At 43.2% G+C, this 25265-nt stretch overlaps 5 protein-coding genes across 6 annotated transcripts; 3 read left to right on the top strand and 2 right to left on the bottom strand.

The window, feature by feature from the left end:
• The first annotated feature begins 8848 nt into the window (after positions 1 to 8848).
• LOC145708762 (uncharacterized) lies at positions 8849 to 12019 on the top strand. Its single transcript, XM_081786460.1, has 5 exons — positions 8849 to 9119; positions 9168 to 9328; positions 9385 to 9619; positions 9815 to 11925; positions 12002 to 12019. The coding sequence occupies exons 1-5, from the start codon at positions 8849 to 8851 to the stop codon at positions 12017 to 12019; spliced, it is 2796 nt and encodes a 931-aa protein (XP_081642586.1).
• Positions 11935 to 15040, top strand: LOC145710233 (polycystin-1-like). Its single transcript, XM_081787951.1, has 5 exons — positions 11935 to 14038; positions 14080 to 14216; positions 14266 to 14379; positions 14431 to 14621; positions 14666 to 15040. The coding sequence occupies exons 1-5, from the start codon at positions 12133 to 12135 to the stop codon at positions 14949 to 14951; spliced, it is 2634 nt and encodes an 877-aa protein (XP_081644077.1). The 5' UTR covers positions 11935 to 12132; the 3' UTR covers positions 14952 to 15040.
• A 30-nt stretch (positions 15041 to 15070) lies between these two features.
• On the bottom strand, positions 15071 to 18927 carry LOC145710232 (uncharacterized). Of its 2 annotated transcripts, XM_081787948.1 has the most exons (10): positions 18708 to 18927; positions 18519 to 18657; positions 18265 to 18381; positions 17217 to 18196; positions 16969 to 17175; positions 16427 to 16926; positions 16127 to 16379; positions 16004 to 16051; positions 15498 to 15806; positions 15071 to 15453 (listed from the first exon to the last, which is right to left on the bottom strand). In XM_081787948.1, the coding sequence occupies exons 2-10, from the start codon at positions 18655 to 18657 to the stop codon at positions 15292 to 15294; spliced, it is 2715 nt and encodes a 904-aa protein (XP_081644074.1). In that variant the 5' UTR covers positions 18708 to 18927; the 3' UTR covers positions 15071 to 15291. The 2 variants fall into 2 exon arrangements, with proteins under 2 accessions (XP_081644074.1, XP_081644075.1); XM_081787949.1 differs by lacking the exon at positions 16004 to 16051.
• Positions 18928 to 19177: 250 nt separating this feature from the next.
• On the bottom strand, positions 19178 to 20289 carry LOC145708761 (uncharacterized). The gene is made up of 4 exons (XM_081786458.1): positions 19952 to 20289; positions 19787 to 19875; positions 19624 to 19739; positions 19178 to 19577 (listed from the first exon to the last, which is right to left on the bottom strand). The coding sequence occupies exons 1-4, from the start codon at positions 20055 to 20057 to the stop codon at positions 19178 to 19180; spliced, it is 711 nt and encodes a 236-aa protein (XP_081642584.1). The 5' UTR covers positions 20058 to 20289.
• A 551-nt stretch (positions 20290 to 20840) lies between these two features.
• On the top strand, positions 20841 to 25252 carry LOC145708760 (alpha-1,6-mannosyl-glycoprotein 2-beta-N-acetylglucosaminyltransferase-like). The gene is made up of 12 exons (XM_081786457.1): positions 20841 to 20979; positions 23091 to 23178; positions 23226 to 23324; positions 23369 to 23432; positions 23472 to 23678; positions 23719 to 23906; positions 23952 to 23991; positions 24154 to 24220; positions 24258 to 24453; positions 24496 to 24692; positions 24736 to 24962; positions 25023 to 25252. The coding sequence occupies exons 2-12, from the start codon at positions 23155 to 23157 to the stop codon at positions 25106 to 25108; spliced, it is 1395 nt and encodes a 464-aa protein (XP_081642583.1). The 5' UTR covers positions 20841 to 20979; positions 23091 to 23154; the 3' UTR covers positions 25109 to 25252.
• The last annotated feature ends 13 nt before the right edge of the window (positions 25253 to 25265 follow it).

Raw genomic sequence — 25265 nt, 5'->3', positions numbered from 1 at the left:
TGCCACTGGCCAAATCCATCACGTAAATTATTATGTGCATGAAGTGCCCTTGTCCATTTTATCTGAAATGATAAGATATAGTTAGAAGCTCCTTTACAATTCAGCTGCAATTTCAAGTCCATGCATGAATAATGCAAATGCCAACTTTGTTTAGGTCTCAACGCAGTCCTACAGTTCCAGATCTTCACTTTCTGAGAGCTTGACGAAAACTGGTCTTGAACGAGCCTCCTCCGCAAACATCGACATCTCCCTTCAGAATAACGCGAACATTTCCACAGTAACGGTCGATTATCGCTCAATACAGTTTTCGGGAAATGAGGAAGCTCAACTGAACGTCTACGCGGAGGCCTGGCAAATGGGCGAATTCCATCCGATGCTGGCGCAGTATGGAATTTCATTCGACCACATAGAAAGCGTTTATCGATGCTGGTCCGTAATTTCCTTTGAAAGAATCGAGAATTTACAGATTTCGTTCAATTCCGCGAAATCATACTTTGTCGATGAAACGGTGGATTTTTGGCTTACGATGGAGAATACGCAAACTCTAAGGGAGGATTTCAAAATTCTACATACAGAATCTGATTGAATAAGATGTCAAGAAATTCTTGCTTGGCTGGGAAAAGCGCTTGATTTTTTGAGTAACAAGTAAAGATTTGCCTTCTGCGGCGATTTATGAGAACCGAACATGCGCTTTTGCGGCTTTCCCCGGCTCGATTTTAGAGACGAACATGTAACATAAAAACTAAGACGATTACTTTATTTCAACTGGGAAATCTAGCCAAGCTCGCTTTCTTATACGGTTACATGGTTCTTTGAAGGCAGAGAAGCGGCAGATGAGCGTTTTAACAGGGTGGAGAATCGGTACAGATTCTCATCGCCCGGTCAGTATCAAGTCTTCGTCGAGTTGGAATTGGACGATATTCCGGAGATAGTTCTTTCGGCCACTGCGCAAGTTATAATTCTGGAGCGATTTACCGACTTCAATGTCGAGGTTGAAAATATCGAAGGCGAGCTTGTTCGCATGGTTGAGACTGGCGAGACCTTCTCCCTCCGAGTCAGCAACTTGAACGGGAATACGCTCAAAGTAGACGGCGGGACGCTTCTCTCTCAAACCTTCAGCGACGGGGATGATCTGCGGCTTACTGCGCCTGGCAACGCGGGCACGTTCAGCTTTGGGTCGCTAATTTTGAATACATCGAGCGAGAATTGAGCATCCGACTACCATCTTGTGCGTATCTACAAACAACTTAACTTGTTTGCAGATACGCGCGGACATTAACATTAGCGCGGATGATGTTATTTCGAGAAAATAAGTATAGAACTATCCATTCTCCACCAAAGCCAATGGACATTAGTTTGTGAACAATTAGCAACCCTCGAACAGCTTGGACTTTAGCCTCCTTTCGCAGGTTAACGAGGAAATCGTGGCCGTCGCTCCGCGAATCGAGTTGACCGTCATCAAGCCAACGTTCCTGCTACCGTTTACGATTGCCTCGCGCGTCGTGACAAACGCGCGCACTGAGCTCTACGTAGTCGGCAATTTCCAACAATTTGCGAACTGGAACGAGCGATTTGAGCTCGTTTGGGATCTCGGGAACGGAGATGAGGCGGTGGGAGATACTGTCGATGTTTATTTCCCGCGAGTAGGAACATTTAACATTTCCTGCTTTGTTAGAAGCACTTTTTCGCCGTTCGAAGCAACCCTTACGCATCTTCTCACAGGAAAAGCTTTTTACTGATTTTTACAAATACTGATTTTTAACAAAGTGATTAATCCGAAAATTACGTGAGAACAGAACCTTTCCGTCGAACTGAAATCAAACGAAAAGTACGAAGTATCTTTAGGTTAAAGGACACGAATAATGATGTTCAGCTGCGCCATAGTTTTTTTCTATATACGTGCTTCTTACTTGTGTTCCACAATCTAAGCTCCTTACACGAACACAACCACGTAAAACATCATGTACAGACGCATTCCCTGTTTTCCAATTCATTTAAAAAGCTAACTAAAGTCATCGATCCCCCGGGAGAAAGTCAGCTTCGATGTGACCCGATCGCCGTCGTACTAAACGAGCTTCAATGCAACGCTTCTGTAACTGAAAGTATCAACCTGATTGAAGTCGATTTCGGAGACGGCTCTGGGCCGAAAAACATAACTTTAGAAAGCACTGGACTTGGGAACTTGAAGCATGAGTACACTCGTACTGGGACTTACACAGTTTCATCACGCACGTGGCGACTTGATGGCGAAGTCATCACTGGCAGCCTTGCCGTAACGATTTTACTTGACATTCCTTCCTTTACAATCAAACCTGTAGATGTTGCTGAAGTTGGCGTGGAGTTCGACTTGGAAATAGAGAGAAATTTCGACGCAGACGATTTTGGAATTCGCGAAATCAAATGGCAAGTAGTACGAACAGAAACAAACAATACAGTCATCAGCGAGAAAGGCTCAGCAGCTGACGAAAGAAAACCAATCAGACTCGACCAGGCAGGAACTTATCGAGCAGAGGCGATCATGTGCAACGGTGGTTCATGCGAGAATTGTACACGATCATCTATCATTACTTTCTTGGCGGTGGAGCGAATATCGGGACTAAGTATTTACCTTTCGAAAAATACCCTTCCTCCTAATGGAAGGGTCTGGATACGCCCGAACGTGGAGAAAGGAAGTCACCTACAGTATCGCTATCAGATCTTGCCCGATTTTCCGGCCTGGTTTGAACCTGAGGACCCGACCGGCTCCCTCAACTGGGCCATGAAGGCAAAGGATTAAAAGCTCTATAATTATCATTATCTAAAATCGTTTATGTTTGTAATCCCATTTGAAGTCGCTTGGACAGCACGAAATAAAGTTGCAAGCAGTAAATCTCCTTGGCACGATTGAAAATTCGGTCTTTGTAAATGTCGTTGCGGCTCCCGAGATCTCTCAAGTGGTCATCAATAATTTGGACTCTGAATATGTGCTTTTAAATTCCACGGTGCGATTTACCGTCCGATTGAGCGAAGATTCAGAAGCCGTCACTCTCTACAAGTGGTCTGTTCGGGACAGCAATGATGCCGTCATTGCCGACGATGCAACTGTGTCCGACACGTGGTCCTTCACTGTGAGCCAATACGGAAATCATTATTTCAACATTTACGCGACGAACTTGAACGGCGATTCCGAAGTTTACGAGCTCACCATCAAAGTTCTTGAGCCAATTGCCGACTTCGAAGTTCTGCCCGTGACGAAATTTAGAACAGAAAATTACGTTCCAGGAAAGCTTCAAGATTGTCAATGAAAAATGGGGCATATTTTATCGCTGAATTTGCGGTATTTTTAAAGCTACCAATGCATAAATGAAGCTGTCCAAAGTTGACAAGCGTTTCAAAATCGAAACGGGCAAATCATTGGGAAATAACATAACTTATCAGTTTTTGATATCCGGAGTCGAAAGTCAAAGTTACTCCGGTATTGAGGATTTCAAGTCCTTATCAATCAGCTCTGTCGGACGTTACAATATAACTGTCAAGGCTTCAAACAGACTAAGTGAGGCGCGGAAGACCATCTTTATCACTGTAGTCGAGCAGGTGGAGTTGGAGGCTGTCTTACTGAATGGCGAATCAATAGAGAACGGGTACAGAAGATGACTATTAAAACCTCAGTCGCTACCAGCACTTTTGTTGTTGTCTTTGTGGCTTACGGTAAACCGTCTACCGCTCTTCCTCGTACCAGCGAATAAGCTTTTAACTTGCAAATTATTGTGTTTCTTTACGTCATATGATATTACCATTGCCTTAGAAATACCTATTTTTGAGATTTGACTCTAGTAGGACCGGAGGATCTTGTGGCGCGAAGCCCTATCATAAAAGATTATAGAAAAGTGTTCCCAACTTATACCAATTACTACTTGCGTATCCGTCTGAAGACATTTGGGCGACGATTTTTGCGACAGTATCGACTGAGCTTCGATTTCAAGCTGTATCAAATGTGGCGCCGCAAAACATATCTTGGGAGTTGGAGGAGAATAGTCGCAATTTCGGTGCATCGTTTTCATTCGAGTCATCCAGCGAAATCGTCGAGTACCAACTTATCTTGGAGCTTTTCAACGAAGCGGAGGAGAAAACTTATTACCTTGATGTTTCCATCCAAGCAGCTCTTGTTATTTTGCCTTATTTAGAGTACCCGACAGGCCAGGGTTTGAATTGGTGTTTGTAAATGTGGATATTAATTGTGTGGTTTTTGGAATACTATCAGAACCTTGATAAGCACGTGCGTACTACCACCCGAGCAACGAGGAGTTTAAAAGAAACTGCCAGGACAGAACTCCAAACAACCGCTTACAATAATTTTTCGAGATAGTTGAACCGAGAGGTTGAGCCAAACATTCGACGCCAAACGTCATGAGCTAAAATTTTTGCAACCTCATCGATCTCATCTTTCTTCTTTATTGCTTTATTCCGCATCGGGTAATGTTTAAAATAATTATTACTTGCTGAGTTCCGGGGCAGGAAAGCGCCTGTATTCCTGTGTTTGACAAGCGTGATTTCCTGATTGTCTATTTCGCAAGCAACGTGAAAATCTCGACAATCGATCTTTCTCTTCCTGACCTGCTATTTCAATCTTTTCGGATGGACAGGACGGATGGAACGTTCAGTCTAGCAAACGGCTCGCCAAGTATTTTAGTGTTTGAATTCAACTGAAGCAATGCCTCGGAGGTATTTTCAACCCTTATCATCAGTGCCCGTCATTTTTGGGTTAAGTCATGCCCCGTAAGAATTGTTTACTTGAATTGATTTCTTAAAAAAATATATTGGCGAGCCGGTCAATCAGAACTCTCTCAATTTACAGGGCAATATACAATGGAGATCGATTTTATCAATGAAGTTTCAATGATTTCAACCTCAAAAACGTTCATGGCATTTGATCTCCCGGTCTGTCAAAACGTTGTGATTTGCTCGCAAGCTCAAACTGAAAACGACCCTGTTTGCATGATTGACCTGATCAATGGAAAGCCGGCAGTAGAGCTTGACAGGATGACTTGTCGTCTTCAGCTTTGTACCTTTGATGGCGTTGAGTACCATCGACTGCGACCGTCCATGTTTGAGAACACGAACATCGTCTCTACCTGGACGGTGAATGGAGTGACGGAGACTTCTGCTGATTGGGAATACAAACTCAGGAAACGTTCATAACAAGTTTACTAAGGGGGCAAATTTGGGCCGCTTGAGTGAACGTCGCTTACAGGGTCATTGACATAGATGGTATAACAGCAGGCGATACCATCTCCGTTCAAGCCTCGCTCAGCGACGAGAAAGGCTTTTTTAATAGCTTGTTGAGTTGTCAGGTATCAACTGCCGTGGAAATAGATGTCGTCACTCCGATAGCGCGGGTTAATTATTTTTTTTTCTAACTAAAATGTGTTAGCGAAAATTTTTAACCCTTTTGAGTGTTCACTGGAGGCGAAGCTCAAATTGTTGTCAGGCCTGGGTCTAAGAAGTAATTGCTTGCATACTAAACTTTTATCTATCTATCGGGTTTCCTTTGAATCCTTGAAATTAACTGAGTCGAGTTTCTTCCTGCTCATATATCGGCCGAAACTTGATTCTGTTTCTTTGACAGTTCTGTAGTTTGCTGCCTCCTTCATGGACTTGTAGTACGATCAATTCGACAGTCAATCTTGACCCATCTTCAAGTTCTAATTCTACTGAAACGGATATTATATTCTCGAATGATTGTGTGGCGATTTCTGTCAACTACGCGAAAGGAAATGGAAAACAAACCTCCTATTCCATCAGAACAACGGATAATAACTGGTCGGACACGAGGGTCAGGAGTGGATTGCCAATCTGATCACTTCTCAGTTTTTTTTTTAATTTAAGATTTTCTTTTGAATTCACTTTAAGTGAGTTCCGAAAAGTGAGCTCGATAATTGATTAATAAAACGCGGAAACGGCGTCTTTACTCTGAGTAAGCTAATCCATCGACAGTGACAATCAAGGGATTCTTTTCTGGCGAGCACAGTACGAGAGCGATTATGCGATCAAGGCGACAGCGAATAACACCGCCAGGCTCTATACGATCCCAGACGGCAAACAATGGAACTTCTTTACCATTAAGCCGCCTTGTAAACCGCCGAAGCTTGAACACACTCCACTCAGTCCGATTTACCGCTCACGCTCAGTCCTTCTCGAAGTTCAAGTCGATAGCAAGCAAAATCAGACGAGCCAAGTTAGGGTTATTTTTTTAATACAATTTCTTTGTCTATTATATAACTGGAAAAGGGGACTCAGCAACACTCGAGAGTCACACTTTGTGGCTAAAACGGGACCTCTAAACAGCTCACACTTAAAACTATTAATAATAGCTTGTTATGATGATTAGTTTTACACTTTGTCGTGGCAAATAATTTATCCAAATAATACCAAGGTACAACGTGTCCTTGGTTATATTGTCATAGAGAATTTTGTAAACTGCTAGGTTGCGAAAAGATAACCCGCGGAAAGATCCAATTCAGATCAACCCATGCAAGTTCGATAACATGCGCTGGACTTTGTGGAAGAAGCGGCCCAACGTAAGCTGCTCTCAATCTGGGACGTCTGTTCATAGCTAATGGTTTCAAAGTCATTTTTTCACAGTGTTATTTTTCGCTACACCCGTGCGTTTATGAGAATGCAGCAAATATGCGTCTCTTAATTGGTCGCAATTACCACTCTCGACGGGGTAAACAATCTCAGAAAGTCCTAGGTAATTTTTGCCCCCTTGAGAGATGTTTTTATAACGCTGCTTGATGACATGGCGCACCGGGGAGCGCTAGAATCTCAATTGAATAAATCAACAAACGTAAACGCGTCCTGCGACGAAACCAAGGAAAGCGCCGATGACTGGTCACAAAATCCGGATTGGCTGCCCATGTGCCGCGGTTATGCTGATGGCACAGACCCTGACGAAATTATCGATGTCAAAGATGTTGACAGGGGCATTGCCAGACTGTTACTGCCAAATTGGAGCTTGCGCACTGGAGAATACTGCTTTTGCAAAGGGTTTTTAGACAGAATTTTCTTACAGATGACTTGTTCTTTATTTAACAGTTTATTTCTTATCATAACAGCTGGTATTTAATGGATACCGTCATTTTCGTATCGATGCTGATACCAACTATGTATTATTATATCGAACATCCCGAACAGGCAGCATTTTATATTTCCATATAATTGAGTTTCCCTTTTATCTCTTAAGTTGATAGATTTGTTTAAAATCATTTGGTCATCATTTTTTTCTTCGGTACTACCCAGTAGTGTCGTTACGAAATCATCCAACCCTGACCACAGCTTTAACATCACACAAAATCTCGAAAACGACCACTGCTCCGGGGAGCCAAAGATCGTGGGAAGCTGGCACGGCGACTTACTGAACATCACCGACAGTCCATTGTTGGCGTACTTACGTGGCGCAACAGTTAGAATTGAAAATAAGGGATGTCCAACGCTGGATCGGAAACCGCTCTTTATCGATGCATCAAATTCAATAGGCAGGGTTAATCTTCTCAGAAAGATAGAGTCGATAAACTTTGAATAAACCATGATCTGTGGTTTTGACCCGCTTAACCCGACCGAAAGATCCTGACTGCGTGATCGCGAACCCAAGTGACTACTGTTCCGAGCAGAGCATTCTCTATTCCTGGTCCTGCCAAGTCACCACCGCCGAGATGATTCTCGTGGAAGACCTGACCACGACCTGCAATAATCTCATTGCTGACGCTTACGATGTCATTCAGGACGTGTGCCGCACCGACTTCGAAACTAATCAACCAGCCACCGAGTTCAAACATAATTGTCAGCTGTCCAAGTAGCCTGCGGTCTACTCTGGAATCTTGATGATTCCAGGAGTAATATTTTTCTCAGATACCAGGAAAACCCAATCGGAATCTGGAACGAACAAATTTTCACTTATAATTGTTTATTTCTTTGTTTTTATCAAATCTCAGGGTATCACTAGTTTTAAATAGTGTGACCTTTTACAAGAAATTTGTTGAATAACTTGGTCCAGAAAATATTCCGGCAAGCGGCCATTTTGACCGAGCCATATCTTGAAAAGATAACTATGGACATCTTTACCAAGCTTGCTCATTCAATTAGAGTTTGTGTACGAAGACACATTATCTTGATCCTTTTTTTTGAACTTGAATAAAAGCGATGGAAACATGCAACAACAAGGCAAAGCTCAAGATCAATCGAGGGAACGACTTCTTCATGGAAGGATTCAACTATATCTTCAATGTGAGCTTCACGACGTCACACAAGCCTGTCGAGGCATATGACAGCCAAGTGCTGAAATTTCACCGGCCGTCGATCGGCGAAGAACTCGCTCCTAATATCGAGATCAAGTGCAATTCCTGCCAGAGCAACTTCCACAAGCGAGTATCTCGGACGTCGATGGTTCACCTGACTGCGCAGCCATTGGTGATCAATGAGGAGGATGTCTCCTGTATCATGAACTCGACGAGCTACAAGTACAAATGGACGGTGCATCAGTCCGAGACCGAGTTTGAAAATTGTAAACCAGCTTCGACGCCTGTTAATGATGACTGTGAAGAGGTGGATATAAACCAAGAGACCTCGACAACTGGTGACTCTTCGCAGTACTTGATTATCAAACAAGGAATACTTGATGATAATCGCTTTTACCGCTTTACGTTGCAGATCGAGCGAGGCGGCGTCTATAGAAATGCTGGCACGTTTATCCTCAATCCGAACAAGCCGCCAGACGGAGGCAGCTGCGAGTTTATTACTCAAAACCTAGGAGAGGGGCACTCTCTTGAATTTCTTAATCGAGTAGAACGTGCAAAGAATGCCTCGCTAAGGGATGAACGGAGATTTCCGCGCTTCGCAAAGCAAAATTGAATTTCGCTGCAACCAGTGGATTGCCGATGAGCGCGACAAGCCACTTTCATATGTAATGCGCTATGCAACTCTCTCAGAAAGTCCGGAACAATGCCCAAAACGCTGTTCGACAGTAAATCCAAACGATGTGAACGCGGGAATTCCAACATGCGGTCTCGACGGCAATATTCTCTATAAAGCTAAAGGAGCAAAACTATTCACCTTCTTCAACAATCTTACTGACGTATCTAGAAGTTTTTGAAACGCTTGTAGAAGTAGGTGCATTTTGATCCTTTGGACAGGCTCACAGAATGAAAACATCTTCTCGTATCTGCCGCTTGGCTGCCAAATGGTTTGTATTGGGATAAGAGGCGAGACGGGTGCCCTCAAAGTCGCCGAGCAATGCGAGTATGTCGCGGTAAAGGAGCCCGATAACTGGCAACTTCGCGGCATTCAAGGAACGGTTTCGCACCTTTCTAAAGGCCCGATTTGTTTATCAAGGGTAGTGGATGAAACCAGGAGCAAGGACTCTCGAATTTGATCGATCAAAAGGCGGATCCGGCGCTTATCTTTGCCTTTGCGGGAAGCTTTGTGTCGATCCTCAACTCAAAAATGCCGCCCGCAGCGCCTATTAGCGACGCCAGCCTCATTCCAGAGATTCCCCTTACCCCAGAAACGCGTCTTCGTATCCGATTGTACGTCATGGAGGTACTGACGTACGAGATTCTCAAACCGATCTCGCTCACTGAGACACGCCAAATGGCATCGGTCTTCCTCGAGGTCGTCCGCCACCCGCTCGTCAAGGGATGAATACATAACGGATCGGCCTTACGCCAGAAATTGAACAACCACGTTACTGAAACATGGCGTAGCTATGAATCACGTGGTCAGCAGTCGATCATAATAATTTCACTCGAATTTCGATATCAATATATATTCTTAAAATAAGACTTTATCAATTCGACAACTAATCACGTGAACCTGGAGTTCTACGACTGGACTACTGATATATCGCAAAAACTTGCTGATCAGATTACTAGCTCAACGGAAAACGACTACCACAAGCAGAACGAAACGCTGACCTTAGCAGCCGAGGACATTCTTGGCGGCATGGGCCACGTGCTTGAGGTGATCACCAACGACGCAGTGGACGGTTCGAACGATCGCCTCTTCAAAATTATAACCCAACTTAATGACGTTATGTACGCACTGGGCCGCTGGGAAGTCGCCAATGCAACACCTTGGAAGCTGGAAAACATCAAACAATCCAAGCTCTCCATCTTCCAGAGTCGACATTTCGCCGAATCTCTAGGTTCAGAATGTCTGCGTGCATTACGTCCAATAAACTGTATGAGCCGATTCAATCTTGGATTCACCGATATCGTTCTTCCGGATATCCCAAGAAGTGCATATAGCGACAGCATAACGACTTCGAGCGAGTTACTAGTGACGTTCATGACATTCAATCCCGAAAAAATCATGGAGCTTGATACAGGAACTGGCAAAAAAGCCTTCGATACATCTTTGGTCAGCTTCAAGCTTTGGAAATTCGCCAATATCATGGTGAGCCAAAGCGCTTCAAACGATCCATCAGATTCTCTTCGGGAAGCTTTGATGTCGGAAGCAATAGTTCCACTTCGAAATCTTATCAAGCCAATCGTGATTGTCATGCCACGCAATAAGGAACCTACAGCACGCGATATTGATCTTGGCCTCGAACCGCCGATGCTCAATCGTCACCAATCATGTACGAAGACGTCTACACTTCCTTCTGCGACATGGATTCGCCTTCCGCCAAAATGTGCACGAAGCTTCCTCTTCCGATCGTACGAGAATGCTCAGTACATCGACATTAACATCCGCCTAGCGACCAACACGACTCCGTACGACGTTGATAAAAATGGCGTCTATCTGACATCGAACGGAAACCGCCGCAAAGTGGAAGTAAACTGCGACGAAGAAGGCTTTTGCGACTTCGAAAATTACAACGTTAACAACGATCCGGGCGTGCCCATCTCTCAAATCTCAATTGAGAACATGTTCGAGACGACATTAGTAGATGTTAAAGTGAAGACTTACGACATAGGGTGTTCCTACTTTAACAACACGGACAATTTGTGGAAGAAAAACGGCATGGCAGGGGGAATTCAAACTTCTGAGAATGCCAACAGGATCAACTGCACTGCCAATCACACTACTGTCTTTGGAGGAGAAACAATTTCTTCGCCTAATACAATCGACTTTGACGACATTGATCTCCGCCCTTCTAAAAACAAAGGTGCCATCGCCATGATAGCTGGCTTCATCGGTGCTTTTGCTGTTGCGGCAGTGATCTGCAGGTACTTAGATCTCAATGATCTAAAATACTCTTCAACGATTCCACACTGTGGTCCAGATGGACCCTTCGACTACGAAATAACAATCAAAACCGGCGTCGGCTGGGGATCGGGAACCACAGCCAATGTAGGAATCAGACTTTATGGTGATCAAGCAAAAAGTGGAAGTCGTCAATTAGGACACAGCAATCGCCCTTTCCAGCGCGGTTCGATCGAAATTTATCAAATTTCAACACTTGAAAACTTAGGCAATATAAGCAAGCTGAAGATCTGGCATGACAACACTGGCCTTGATCCACCATGGTTCTTATCGAGAGTAATTGTAAAAGATCTGCAAACGAAAGAACGCTTTTACTTTTTGGTCGATGACTGGCTCCAAATCGATCACAACAATCGCCTATCCTCCGTGGAAAAAGAAGTAAACCATGCATCTCCAGAAGAAATCACGCTCTTTGAGGAGGTGTTCAGGGTCCACAGACAGTACCAAAAGGCAGACTCACACTTATGGTTTTCAATCGTTACGAGGCCAACACGCTCAAGATACACGCGGCTGATGCGTCTATCTGTTGCTTCTGCGAGTCTATTTATTTTTACGCTTTTCACGATGGTCTGGTACAATTTAGAATATCGTGATCCAAAGCTCAATCTGTATGGCTTTTGGTTCGATGCCAGCGACATTGTTACTGGAATTATTGCATCTCTTCTGACCTTCCCGATTTCCGTGGTGTTAGCGTTTCTTTTTAAACGATCAAGATCCCGCCATTCTTACGTACATCCTTCTCGTCCTAGGACAGGAATAGAAATCCCTCTCGAAATAGAAATACCCAACGAAAGTCGCCCGATCGACTTGCAACGAGATTTTGCTTCGTCCGCTTTCTCCGAACTTCAATCCTCGAAAAAATCATCGGAGATATCGGGCGACTTCAGAAAAATGCAACTGCGCCGGGGCTCGAAATTCACCCAAGAATCATCGCTCACTGTTGACGCTTCTGAATTGAACTCTGATCGATCGAGTACGAACGTCGGCTCCGTCAAAACGGTCGACTCTGGAATAAGCTCTGAACACTTAAATTTGGTATCATCAAGATGTTCGAAGAAAAGTCTCGATATTAAAGAGCCTATGGAGAAAGAATTATCAGAAGATAAGATGGAAATGAAGCCGATTCCGTTTTATTCGGCAGATGAAAACTCTCAAATGAGCTCTGCAATAAATCATTGGCCGGTGAAAGAACATTTTCTGGACGATGAAATCATCACAACAGACCACTCTTCGAATCAATGTCTGTTTCCGCACCAGACCATCCATCTCGCCTTCTTCCTGTGCATCAGCATAATGATTCTTTGTTCGATTTTCATCTACTTATATGCCGCTGAGTTTGGGCCAGACTTGACTAACCGATGGATGCTTTCGCTGCTCATTTGCTTGATTACAAGTTTGTTCATTCTTGAGCCGATAAAGATCCTCTTCTTGGCCGTTATTCAGTCACTACGGAGAGTGCGCAAAGACCCATGCGAGTCGGACAATCTCGTTGAGCATCCAACAATAGACAAATACGACGTTTCCAGCTCGCGGACATTCAATGTCAACCCTCCGCAAGGCTTCGCGCTTGAAAAAGCGCGTGAGAACGCACGTAAATTAAAGCGTCTCAAACAATTGCGAACATATGCTCTCACTCAGCTTATTTTCTTCATCGTTCTCTGCATTTCTATCGCAAACGAGACAGTTGGAGATCGACTCATTGCTAATAATATATCGAAGAGTGAAATTCTTGAGCCAAGTTTCGAGTTTCCCAATGTTGCAATCAAGGAAGACGACATTTTGCGACAATTGAATTACGCATGCGACAAGATCGAACGAAAAACAAATGTTTCAAAACCTCTGGGAGGATTTTACACAATTAGAAAGCCTGCAAGGGAGCAGCCTTCTACATGTTTAAATGGGATTTTCTTCGGGCAGAAGATCGAAAAGACGTGTGGATTTCTGGAAGAATACACAAATGCTGCTATCTGTGAGGGAGAAGATTGGGTGAATTATCTTCGCCAGAGTCAAGAAATCGTGCTGCTCAAAAATACGGTGGTGCTATCGATCGGTGCAGTCAGCTCATCAGCTGTTGTCGTGTCTCGTGTTGAAGGTCAAGCCATTTACAAAGCTCACGTGACAAGTTACTCTGCTTACGTTAAGAGCTGGAAGGCTGGAGTTAAACTTTCGTTATTCCTTCAGCTAATTCTTCTTGTTCATGGTCTTTATCTGCTCCTAAAACTAGTGCGAAAGATACGAAATAGCGGGCTTCATGTGTTTAGCTTGAAAGCTGGAAATTTGGTGCTTCTCGTCAGTCTCCAAATCACATCTACAATCGTCTACATAACCAAAGAGATCCTGCTAGAAGAGTCACTAGCAATATTTAAAGATGACGAAAACGCGACAGGATTCTACGCTGCTCTTCAAATAAACTACATATTCGTCGTGATCCAGTCTATTCAGTTGTTTATCGTCCTTCTAAGTGTGCTATCCGGACTCCGTTTTAAACGAGGCTGGCACTGCACAAACAAATTCGTCAAAATTTTCATCAAGTCAATGGTCATTCCTTTCCTTTTTCTCCTTATGCTGATGTTCTTTTTCACAACAGCAGTAATAACAGTGAGAAGTTGGAATTCATCGCTCTTTGATTCTTACACAGATGGCTTTATGTATATGACCAGTTTACTATTACGAACTACTGAACGAACAAGTGGAAAGACAGAAGAACGACAATCGATGATTTCTTTCGTCCTGATGGTCTTTTTCTACATTCTAGGGCCGATTATTTTCCGTGGTATTGCAAAAAGCAAGGGAAAAGGTAAGAGAAACGACGACTGTTTAAAGCTCAAAATTACTAAGAGCAAATTCATGACTTGAAATTCTCGATGGCACGACATGAGAACTTCGAGCCACAAGATCATGAGCTTGTGCCATTTGCCAAAAAACGAATGCGAATGTGGCTTGGTCTTCAGAAGCAGAAAAAAATACGACACCATGTAAGATTTTGAGATCTAAAGATTGAAACGGTCATTTTAATTTATTAAGGTACGCTTTGAAGGAATGATTACTCCACTTTCAAGGGGATCTAGTTTTTGTGAAGACTTCGATCCTGTTCTTCCGGAGAATGAGGAGATGCGTGCAAGTCCTGAGCTTGATGAGGTTTGACTTTCTTTCGTTTATTTATGTTATTGCTAATGATGTGGTTTTTAGATGGACGATCCGTTTTTCTCTGACTCGGTTTCAGCGATGACGAAAATATCTGATGCCTCTGAGTGGACAACATCAAGGATCATAGAGGAGAATCACTCTTCCACTGGTCCCATAGAGCCTCTCCATATGGATTACATTTTGAGTAAACTACTCAATGATTCCATTCCGAGGCTCGAACAACAACTAGATCAGTAAGGCGCACATGGCTCTTCATTATTTCTAAAAAATATACTAGGTTTATCGACGAAACAGCAAGCTTAGAAAAACTTGACGAAATTCTCTACCAACTAAACGACAAAGAAGGCTCACTTTCTTCTTTCTTGACCACGAATTCGGACAAGCCCCAGCCAACTAAGCCAGAGCACGATCAGCTTCCCAGTCGGACCAAGTCTGATCCAAACATGAAGATCACAAAGCGCCATTCCAAAAACGTCTTTCCCGGAATGCGCCAGACGAAGGCGCGCGCCGTCTGGGGCGACGAGTCTAATAGACGCCCGTCGAAAATCACAAAGAAAGACTAAATTTTAATTCCGCCATACAATCCCTGCTTTCCTACAGTTCCAAGTTCTTTTCTTTCCAGTTGCTTACACATTGACAATCAAATAAAGAGTATTCACTTAGATAGAAGTATTCTGTTTATTTATGTACATTCTGCGAAAGAGCAGAGACAAGACAACTTTAGCGGGACATTGTTAACGTCGGTATAAAATCAGTATAAATTACTTGAATTATCATCTAGCACGATTTAGGTTCGATTCTAAAAAGTATCTACTAATAGAGTCAAAAACTGAAAAAGAGGCAGATAGAACTAATGGTCATTATACAAATGGAATAGAAAATTATTTTTATAAAAAGTTCTTGTTAGAACTCTTGAGGACCACTAGGCGACCAGACATTGGGCGCAGGTCGGTTACCGGATCGGTTCATGATTCTGTTGAAGTCGCCGAGCTCTTTGTTCTTTCGCTGAGGACGGGCTAGTGATGGCTTTGGCGGAACCGAACTCAATGCTGGCAAAACAGGCACCTAAATTACCGATGAATATTTTCAAGAAGCTTGATTTTCGCCACCTGGTGTTGGAATGATTCATTTTTCGTCTGCTGGCCTTTATACTGCTCGTAGTCTTCCCGGTGGTCCCGCGTGAACTTGCCCATTCTATTTTTCTGGCGCTCGAACATCTTTGCTCCTCGGCCACGGGACTGCATTGGGTCGAATACGAATGCGGCTGGCGCTTCTTGTGCTTTTGCTGGGCCATTGTCGAATTTATTGAAACTGGTTTTTGAACGGTAAGCAAGACCGCTGTCGCTTTCGTAGCCATCGCGTAAACTCGTGAAGCCGTTTCGTGAACCTGGTCGCGATCCTCCACCTCCTCGAGGCCGCTTAAAAATAGTCATTACGATGGAAAATTTATTTTCTCTTCGATAAAAAATCTTTTCATGCAGCTTCTTAGTTTCTTTCTTTTAGTACTCTGATTCTCAAAGTCATGCAAGAATCGTTGTTCAATTGGATTTTCCGTTCTCAAATATTTCGTGCTTTCAAACACTCAATACAAACTCATTTAGAAATTCTCATTTACATCATGATGTTCAATCAGGTCTTGAAAGAGTTTCAAGCGTGACGCGTCCTGAAAGTTTTTATAAAAGTTGTCTATAAAATAGTCCTTCTGATATTATCACTTCAAATTCATGCAGAAACTTACAGGTACAAACTCTTGCTTTGCCGGCTTGTTGAGCTCAAACTTATCAACAAGACGGGAAGGACCGGCAATGATGTCACTGGCAGCAATTCCAACTTTGGGCGCGGGTGGCGGGGGTCCTGTTTTGTAACTAGTTTTGCGGCCAGAGAATTGCATCGGATCGGCACGCATGCCAGGGTACCAAACGGGTTTTGTTGGCGTTGGGGGAGGCGTTTTCTGTGGAGGAGAGAGTGGAGCACGTCGATTGACGGATGGCCTGTAAATAAATACTTAAACATTCTGGATTTTAGGCATACAACTTACACTGGTGGTGGATTGTATGTTGCGTTCAGATTATCCATGACAATTGAGTTGCCCGAATTTTGGTAATCTGGAATCTGTACAGGAGGAAGATCTGGTTTGAAACTTGGTTGCCATCGCTTTGGCTGCGGTTTTGGGGGAGGCGCTACCGGTTGCTGTTTGTTGAAGTCCATTGGAGGAAGCTGTGGGGCTGTATTTGGCGCAGAGTTAGAAGACCAACTTTCCATCGGGGGAACATTTGAATTTTTAGCCATAAATTTAGGTCTTGGTGCTGCTGATCGGTTCATTTGTGGCACAGGAACGTGTTGAATTGAAGTATTTAATTTAGAAACAGGAGCTGATGGCGTCTCGGGTAGAGGATTGGGTCTAAAACCAGTAGCAGCCTTATTGTAGCTCATTGGTCCTTGTTGTTGGCGAATTCCTTCAGCCTCGGAAAAATGCACCCGTCGCTGAGGAGCTCCATTCTTGACCGGTGTAAACTGCGCTGTCGATGCAACAGGAGGCTATTTGAAACAGATATAGTCTGATCTTGTTTTTTTTCGTACCTGATGCATTCGGCTGGCTTCTTCCCTCACCCGTTTCTCCTCCATTTCTCGTTTTTGCTGCTCCATCCGCTGGCGTTGTTGATCCTGAAACACTCTGTTTTGCTCTTCTTTGACGGAATTTTGAACTCTCTCTTGAGAAACTGGCTTTTGTCCTCCCCATTTCACTTCTGGCTCAGCAACTTTTCGTAGTTTTGGAACAGCAGCCATCTTAAAATTTTGTCAATGAAATTCACAATTTATTGTCTTACCTTGAAGGCATTTGCCATAAGATTGGCGGTTGGAGTCATTTGATTACTTTCTTCCACTGGTTCTGGTGCTGGCGGCGGACAAGTGGGTGCAGCCGGAGGACCTGCTGGGGGTGGAGGCGCTGAGTTAGAAGCAACCTGTTGTTCCATAGCTTGCTGTTGTTCGAAGACCTCCGAATTGAAGGAAGTAACAGAAGCGGTATCCTCATGAAATTGATCATCATCGCCGTTGGCTGCCTGACAGGAACTTCCGTTCAAATAACTGGGCACCGGTGATTTCATATCAAAATCAACGACAATGTCAGGCTGTCTTTCAGAATGACACGAAACATCCTCGATATTGATAGAATTACTTTCAGGCTCAGGCTCAGGCTCAGTATGGAAGTTGTTTGAAGCCGTTGACGTCTGATCCCATTGAAGGGAAAAGTTGGACACTTTAGGCTGTGGACTTCGCAGCTCGATTTCGGGCTTTGCTGGTGGGTTGCTTAGTTTTCTTTGGGTCATTGGCGAACCGATTTGCAGTTCAGAAAAGCTCGATTTAAAAGTTTCTTGCTGGCTTGAAGATGAATTGCGCGGAGAAGGGTTAAAGCTCTGCTCAGTAAACGATGGAGCTGGCGAAGCAGCTTGTCGACGAGAAAGCAAAGGGGACATGGTTGGCTTTCCTGCGGGTGGTGGTGGTGGCTTTTTCTTTGGTGCAACTCCGTTCGAATTGATTTTCTGAGCAGTGGGGGCCCAGCTGGCGCTTCGTGTTCTTTCATGAGCTGGAGGCGCTGGAGAAAAGGATGCCCTAGCCGTTGGCGGGCTGAAAGGCGTCTGGATATTTTTGAATGAAGTGCCATTCACAGGTGCAGTTGGAGCTGGAGAAAACGTAGCTTGAGACGAGACAGGCATTGGCTTGAATGCAGGAGCCTGGAAAGTTGAAGTAGAAGGAGTACTTGAATGTCTTTGTGCATTTGAATTTGCTTGAAATGATGTAGAATTTTCTGTGTGAGCTTTACAAATGTTAAAATGGTGAAGTTTTGATAATTCCATTACAAATTGTAAGCTGTGCCTGGAAGACTATTGCGAGGTGAGGGAGTATTCTTTGAGTTCCATGATGGGTAGGGCTTGTTCACTCCATTGCCTATTTTAATCGATGAAGAGCAGGAAATCGAGGTGATTTTTCCCTATTAATTGCTCGACACTCGGCTTTTGGGCGCTTTTAACACACCAACACGTGTCATTGACACTTTTTGTAAAGCTTATGTTTTAATAGCCATGTATTTTTCGTGATAACTCTTTCATCGGCTAGTGTGGAGCATTCCTGTGGCGCTCTTACTGATCTGAAGCTGGATGAAGCCTTGTTTCCTTGAGTGGCACCGTTGGAGAAGCTACTCCAGCCGCGCGCGAACGTGTTCGTAGACGAGAGCAGTGACGTGGTGCTCACTGCGCTTTCGTTACTCATCTAAGGGTTGAGCCATAAAGTGGGATTACGCGCGCTAGTACTTCACCCACCTGGCTATTAACAGATTGGCGATCCTCTTCTTGGCTTTGATTCACTGGATGCTGTCTTCCGCTACTTTTCGCCGCTCCATTTAGCACAAAGTTCGACGCTTGTCCTTGTTGTTCCTCCCTCCCGTTTTGCTGATTCTCTTGAGTGCTTTTGAAGATTTACGAAGTCGTATTTAACCGAAGTTACTTTTTTCTCGATCAACTATCGCGTGTCTTTGATTTATTCTAGCATTGTTCTTTTTTTATCGAGCTTAGCAGGGCGCCTTTTGCAGCGATACACATGGATATCAGATGTCTGATCATGTGATCATGTCTCTCTGGCTCATTTTGCGATTTTGGAATAAAATCAAAATAGACCTTTTTAAACCTTTTCCTTTGTCCTTCTCTTGTCAGCGACTCGAGTTGGCCAGTCTGACGCAGCTTTTGATAGGGTCTGCAAGTGATAGTAACCCGTTATTGACGATGTCCAAGGTTCAATACCAAAGTCGCACATTTTCATTCCGCTGCGAAAAGCTCTTGAAAACTGTGCAGACCCATTCCTGAATATTGAAGCTGGCCTCGCCATTTTGATTGCTGCCGCTGTTTCCCCCCATTTTCTCAGATGACTTGCCGCCGACATGCTTTAGATTGACAGAGAACATCGGAGTTGGGGAAGAATGATTTCCATTGGTTCCGTTGATCCCATTCATTTGACTGCCATTGATGCCATTCTGGCTGCCGTTTTTAAGGTGACTATGATTCGCGTCCTTGTCGTAGTTCTCATTTGGTTGGTCGACGATGTACTTCTGAACGTGCTGTTGACGTTGTTGAAAGAGGTTCAGGCCTTTTCCGGATGTTTGCAGCTTGTGTTCGACTTTAACGGACTTCTTCTGCCTAAATAATCGATAAAGGGAGATAGAAAAAGAGATCCAAGTCGAACCTAATTCGTTCAAGGTTTTCTCCTTCATAAGCTTCGATGTGTCCGTCATGATTGAGCACCTGTTGATGCTCATCCTCACTATCTTCCGACGATTCCCCATCAGAGTTGTTCAAGTGCTGGTTTTAAAACATTAATCTTTGCTTGAAAATTGCCACTAACATACCTCAAGATCGGGGTGCTCCGTATTTTCGCCGTAAGAGACGGACGAATACTTCGCCATCCGAGCTTTTCGAGCAAGGAACATTTTTTGCGCTACAAAAATCATCAGAAATGGAAAAGAAGAAAGTGAATTGTAGCAAATAATTTCAAAGAATAAATCCAATTTTACCTTTTGCGGCTCCTTTGCCAGAAAAAAGCCCGCCCATAGATTGGGGTCCATCGTCGGCTTCGCATTCCGTCTCTGGATATTCTGTCATTTCGTCTTCCATCGTCATTTTCTTCCTCTTCTTTTCTTTTTGCTCTTTTCGTTAATTTAAGGTTTGTTTCTATTTCTGTTCAAAAACGTGCTTGCGTGTATTTTCCCGTAGTGAATCTATTACTGTACTGCTACAGTAAGCTGGTCCAAGGCTGGTAGGGACCGACTAAGCTGTGAGAAAGCTCAGAACTACAAGCTAACTCATCGCACAGTGCGGAGGGATGACCTCCTCTGCCGCGCTGCAAAGGCGCGATAAGCCACTCGCCAACACACTCTAGTCGCCCGAGGCGAGTGTCGCCACAACTGATTCACACTTCCCACGACTCCCTTCAAGCTTAATCATTTCCCAATGTGGGATATCATTAATAAACATAATTATGCTTGCCAAAACGCTCAAACTCACTGCTCAAAGACCTACAAAAAAACGAACATAAATGTCATCGAGCTCATAATTTCGCTGAAGGTTACTCCGGAAATTTTTGACAAGCAAAATGCCATGCACCAAGCAATTGTTGCCATGCACCAATTGTCTCGCCGACAAGAAAACATTAAAAATACTCTAGCGTTTATTAATTTCCTTATCCATGTGAACGATCAATTTAATATTTCAAATCTGCGCTTCATATCTTTAAATTAAAAGTTCAAACGACTCGACCCAGAGTCTTTAATAGTGTCAGAAGATTGTTTAAAATAAATAAAATAAAACATCAAGAGCAAATGTTTTTTGTAGGAATCGTGTGGAATCCCGCGCTTCGAGAAATTATTCAGCCCGAGAAATGTCACGTTTTTTGTCCATAAAACAGGCTTATCTGACTTCGGGCTGATATTTTGCTTGGCTCCAAACAAGTCAAAAAGAATATCTACTAGGACTTTGAAGAGAAACGAAGAGTACCAATAAACAAAGAAAATTGCCAACAGAAATCATAGAAGAGAACTTTGAGGTGAGCTTACGGAAAATAGAAACATTTCGCAGCTTAGAAAAGCAATTACAGATAAGTGAGTACAGAGTCTTGCAGATTTTGTTTGCAAGCGTCAGAGAACTGACAGCAGCAGAACGATATCGCTCGATTGTGTAAACTAGTCGTCTGATAGATATTCGAAATTCGCCAAAGAGTTGACTTTAAGAAGCGCCTGCTTTATAACAGTATGTATCATGCTAAATGCAAACTGCGGCTTTTGCATTTTCGTCAATAATTTTGATATTTTCCCTGCTGTTGTTGCCTTTCCTTCTTGATAATTAGGTGTCGATTCGTATTTTTCATTTATTCTCAAATAAAATTCTTTATTTTTCCGCGGCGTTTTCAATCAGCGAGTACGTCGCTTCTTTCGTTCTGGGCCAGCTTCTACTTGGCCGCCTTCTTCTTTGTCTTCCGCAGCTTTTTTCTAAAACGAGTAATTAAGTCTGATTCAATGACTAATTACTGACTATAAACATAGTCTAAAAAACTCTAAGTAGCTTACCGCTTCATACGCTTTCATCAAAGCCTCCATCGCCTTTTCAACCTCCTTGTCCGATTCGCTCATTCGTCTTTAAAATCATTAGAATGAGCTAAAAGAGTAAATCGTACTGTTTCTGTTTGAGATCCTCCACTTGGCTTCGCAGTTCCTCAGTTGTTTTGCCCAATCCCTCAAGCTTTTTGCCCGATTCGATACGTTGGGCCTCCGATACCTTCAGTTTTCGCTCCACCTCTATTTTCTCATCCAAGCATCTTTTGTATGCACTCTTAACATAATTTACAAATTTAATTAAAGTTTACAATTGTAAAAAAAAAAAATTTAAATACCTCTGAAATCTTCCATGCACTCCAATTGTCTTCCATTCCGCGCCTCAACCCCTCAATGGAAGCATTTAGCGTCCATTTTTCATTTTGGTGGGCATCCTCGAGTTTCTTAATTTCTTCTTCATGTTCATCCTTGACTCTCTTTATTTCCTGTTCGTACAGACTCTTGACATTTTCGAGCGCTTTGCATACGGACTCGAAGTTAGCCATCTTGTCTCACTCAAATCGTTGCAGAAGCTCAAAAAATATGTTGTCTTCCGAAGGAGTAAAAACTCAAACTGAAGAAACAGGCCGGCCGAGATTCTTTCGCAGCCAATTCTCGAAACTAATTTTCAGCGAAAAAAAAACATTCGAGAAAGCATCGCCGCTCCCGGCGAACTCTCTAGATTCTAGAATTGGTAAGAGTTCAAGCTAAAGGGCGTCTATCCGCCAAATAATATGGGATTCAAAGTAAAGATCTTCTCAAGCTATAAATGCAATATTTGTTTCAAACGTTTGATCCCTTTGGCGAGGTTAAGCTCCTTAATCCTCGCGTTTGATTATAATTGATCGTCGATAAAGATATTTTGGCGTATGCATCCTGAAATAGGGTCCCAGAGGGAGTGGGGCGAATCATCCGCTGGAATAAAAATATTATTCCTTATTACATAGGCCGACGAGAGTCTGAGTGTGAGTCTATTAGAGGGTTGAATTATTGAAGACGAAAATCGAGCGTTATGAGTGTCCGTCGATCCTCCTCGATCGTCGTCCAGCACCACCTCGAGGCGACTCTCAATAAATAATAAGGGAGAATTGTTACGCGCCGTTTGGTGTCTACGCGCGCTCGTCAAATTCTATTTTCGATAATCTCCACTCAATTAGAGATATTTCCTCTTTCAGAAAATAATACTACTTCAAATCCACAGCGCTATTTTAATGGCGTTACGTTTCGTAAGTGCTGCAATTTCACTCAATTCGGAATGAATTATTGAAGAGAAATTATCCCCTCCCTCTTTACGTAATGAATGAAGTTGCGAGCATAAAGCACCCCGCCCGCAATGAAACTTACCATTCAAAACGTAAAGAGAACAGGAAGAACTCTAACTCAACAATAGCGACTTTAATTTAACGTAATTATTCCTGCCCTCGGCAGTCTACTGTTCGGTTACTTTAGTCCCGATTAGGGCTTTTACGATTGCCGCCTCGCGGAAATACAACCTCGTTTAGCTAACCCTAATTTACGATCGTCCCGCTATCAAGAAGAATGAGAGAAAAAATAATGTAATTTCTAGATTACGAAGAATGCAAAGCCACCTTTGACGAACGTAATCGAACTATGAGTAGACTTCTCAATCGATGCTTGCAAGATGCTCAATAAAGGTTGAATAATAGCAGCCAGCGAAATTCAATAATTATCGCTTTTGTAGCTTCTTGTTTACTTATTTATCTGGAGCATATTACTGTTTGTGGCCACTCTGGTTCGAATAGACATCGCGAATTATAGGAAGAGGCAAGTAGAAAACGCGGTGAGTGATTGTTTCTCGATTTTCTCAAATTACTCGAAATGTAGATTGATGAGAATCGACGGTTTTCCTCCGGAGGAACTGTGTCTCATGTCTATCATACCCCCACAGGTAGGAAATCAGTAAGAGCATCAATTTATTTGATTTCAGCCGAGCCTTACTACAACTCAAGAAAAGACGATGATCTCTGGCGTGCCTTTGTCCATCAAAATTTGCCCGATTTGCCAGTAGAGGACAATGAGGAGCAAGAACAGCTGAAGAAGAAGCGGTATTTTGTAAATAGCGAAAATGAGAGCTTCCAGATTTACAATGACTACCACGTTCTCGACGATGATTTCATAACCATCTTAGTTCAAGGTACATCATTTTGTGCCCACGTCGTTTAAGCTTTAATAAGTTCACGATCGCCTGGATCTTTTAAAAGTCCTCCTTGATTCCTTGAAATCGGTCAGGGGAATCCAGAAGAGCCTGCTTGTCATCTCGCTTGATACACTCATTCCGGAAATCGAAGACTACCTCAAGACAAATGTCCATTTCTGTCAACTTGCAATCATTCATCATCCCTTCAGTATGGCATTCTACAAGGTATTCTCGATGTGCAAGATACTCAAAGTTAAATCCGCGTTTCAGGATCAATTCCCCGCGCAGAGCCCGAACGATTGCCCAAAAGGTAAGAGGAAAGAGTTTCAATCATAAGTGACATCTAAAAGTCGGTAATCTATAATTAATGCGGATTGACTGAACGCTCTTGAGTATATAATCTATATTTTTAATTCTGCATTATTCAAGTTGAATCTATAAAGTTCTGCCACATTGTAAATAATAAATTCAGATTCGAAGATGGCGGCTGACGTAAACTGCAACAAGGAGGCGAAGGCCGATAAGTATGGCCATTTCAGGCATTGTTTTTTAATTATGCTGATGATGAATCTGATGAATGATTCAATTGAAAACAGTGAACAGAGAGGTCAAATACAGTCAGATCAAGCTCCATTGGACTTGGAAGCTCAACTATATTTTCAACCGGGAAGACATTAACACTGTTCTTCTCCTAGAAGACGATCATTTCTTGGCTGAAGATGCTCTCTGGCAGATTCAAAACTCCATCGTTCCAGTTATTCGAGAGTCAAAGGTTTTTATCCAAGGGCGAAATAACATTTCAATAAAACCGCAGGATTTTATGGTTGGAACATTGGGAACGTACATCAAGTCGAAGACCGCGCCTAATTACAAAACGGACTATCTGAGAACTGGAGTCTGGATATCTGGTCAGCACAACATGGGAATGATTGTCGACAGAAGTTTTTACGAGAATTTGAAGCTTCACTCGTCTAAGTACTGTTTCTACGACGATTATAATTGGGACTTCAGGTTTTTGTTTGAATCTTTTGGCTGGAATCATCGTTGATTTCAGTCTCATGGCGCTCGCTGTCGAACAAAAGTGGAAAGTTATTTTCCCTGTGATGCCCAGGATCTACCACATGGGCGGGGACTGCGGTTACCATTCCAAGTCTCACTCCTGTAATCTTACAGGCGCTCTAGAATTCGTAGAGAAGACCCTTTCATCATCCAAGGAACTTCTCTTTTCCAAAATATCTCATCTCTCAAACACCGGCCCGACAAAGTACCCCAAGCTCAAAGGTAAAAGATACCATGCAAACAAAATTCCTGAGGAGTCAAAGTTCTCAAACGATAATTCAGCGAATGGAGGATGGGGCGACGTGAGAGACCAGCGCTTATGCCTATATCAGTTCACTTCCGAAAGCGACCCGATTAGAAATCTGTAGAAGCAGCCGCTAGAATCTTAGAATAAGCAAGTCAAAATCGATGTTATACAAGTGACCGTCCGAGAATTTCTTCACTGTTATGTAGCTAGACCAATGTTGCCTTTGAAAACGCGAAGTCGAGTGCCTCTCTCGTGCCTGCAATAAAACTCCACATAGC

Source organism: Oikopleura dioica, chromosome XSR (assembly GCF_907165135.1).
Source record: "Oikopleura dioica chromosome XSR, OKI2018_I68_1.0, whole genome shotgun sequence".
Taxonomy (NCBI): domain Eukaryota; kingdom Metazoa; phylum Chordata; class Appendicularia; order Copelata; family Oikopleuridae; genus Oikopleura; species Oikopleura dioica.
The sequence above is the reverse complement of the archived record's forward strand: the minus strand, read 5'-3'. Positions and strand labels throughout refer to the sequence as shown.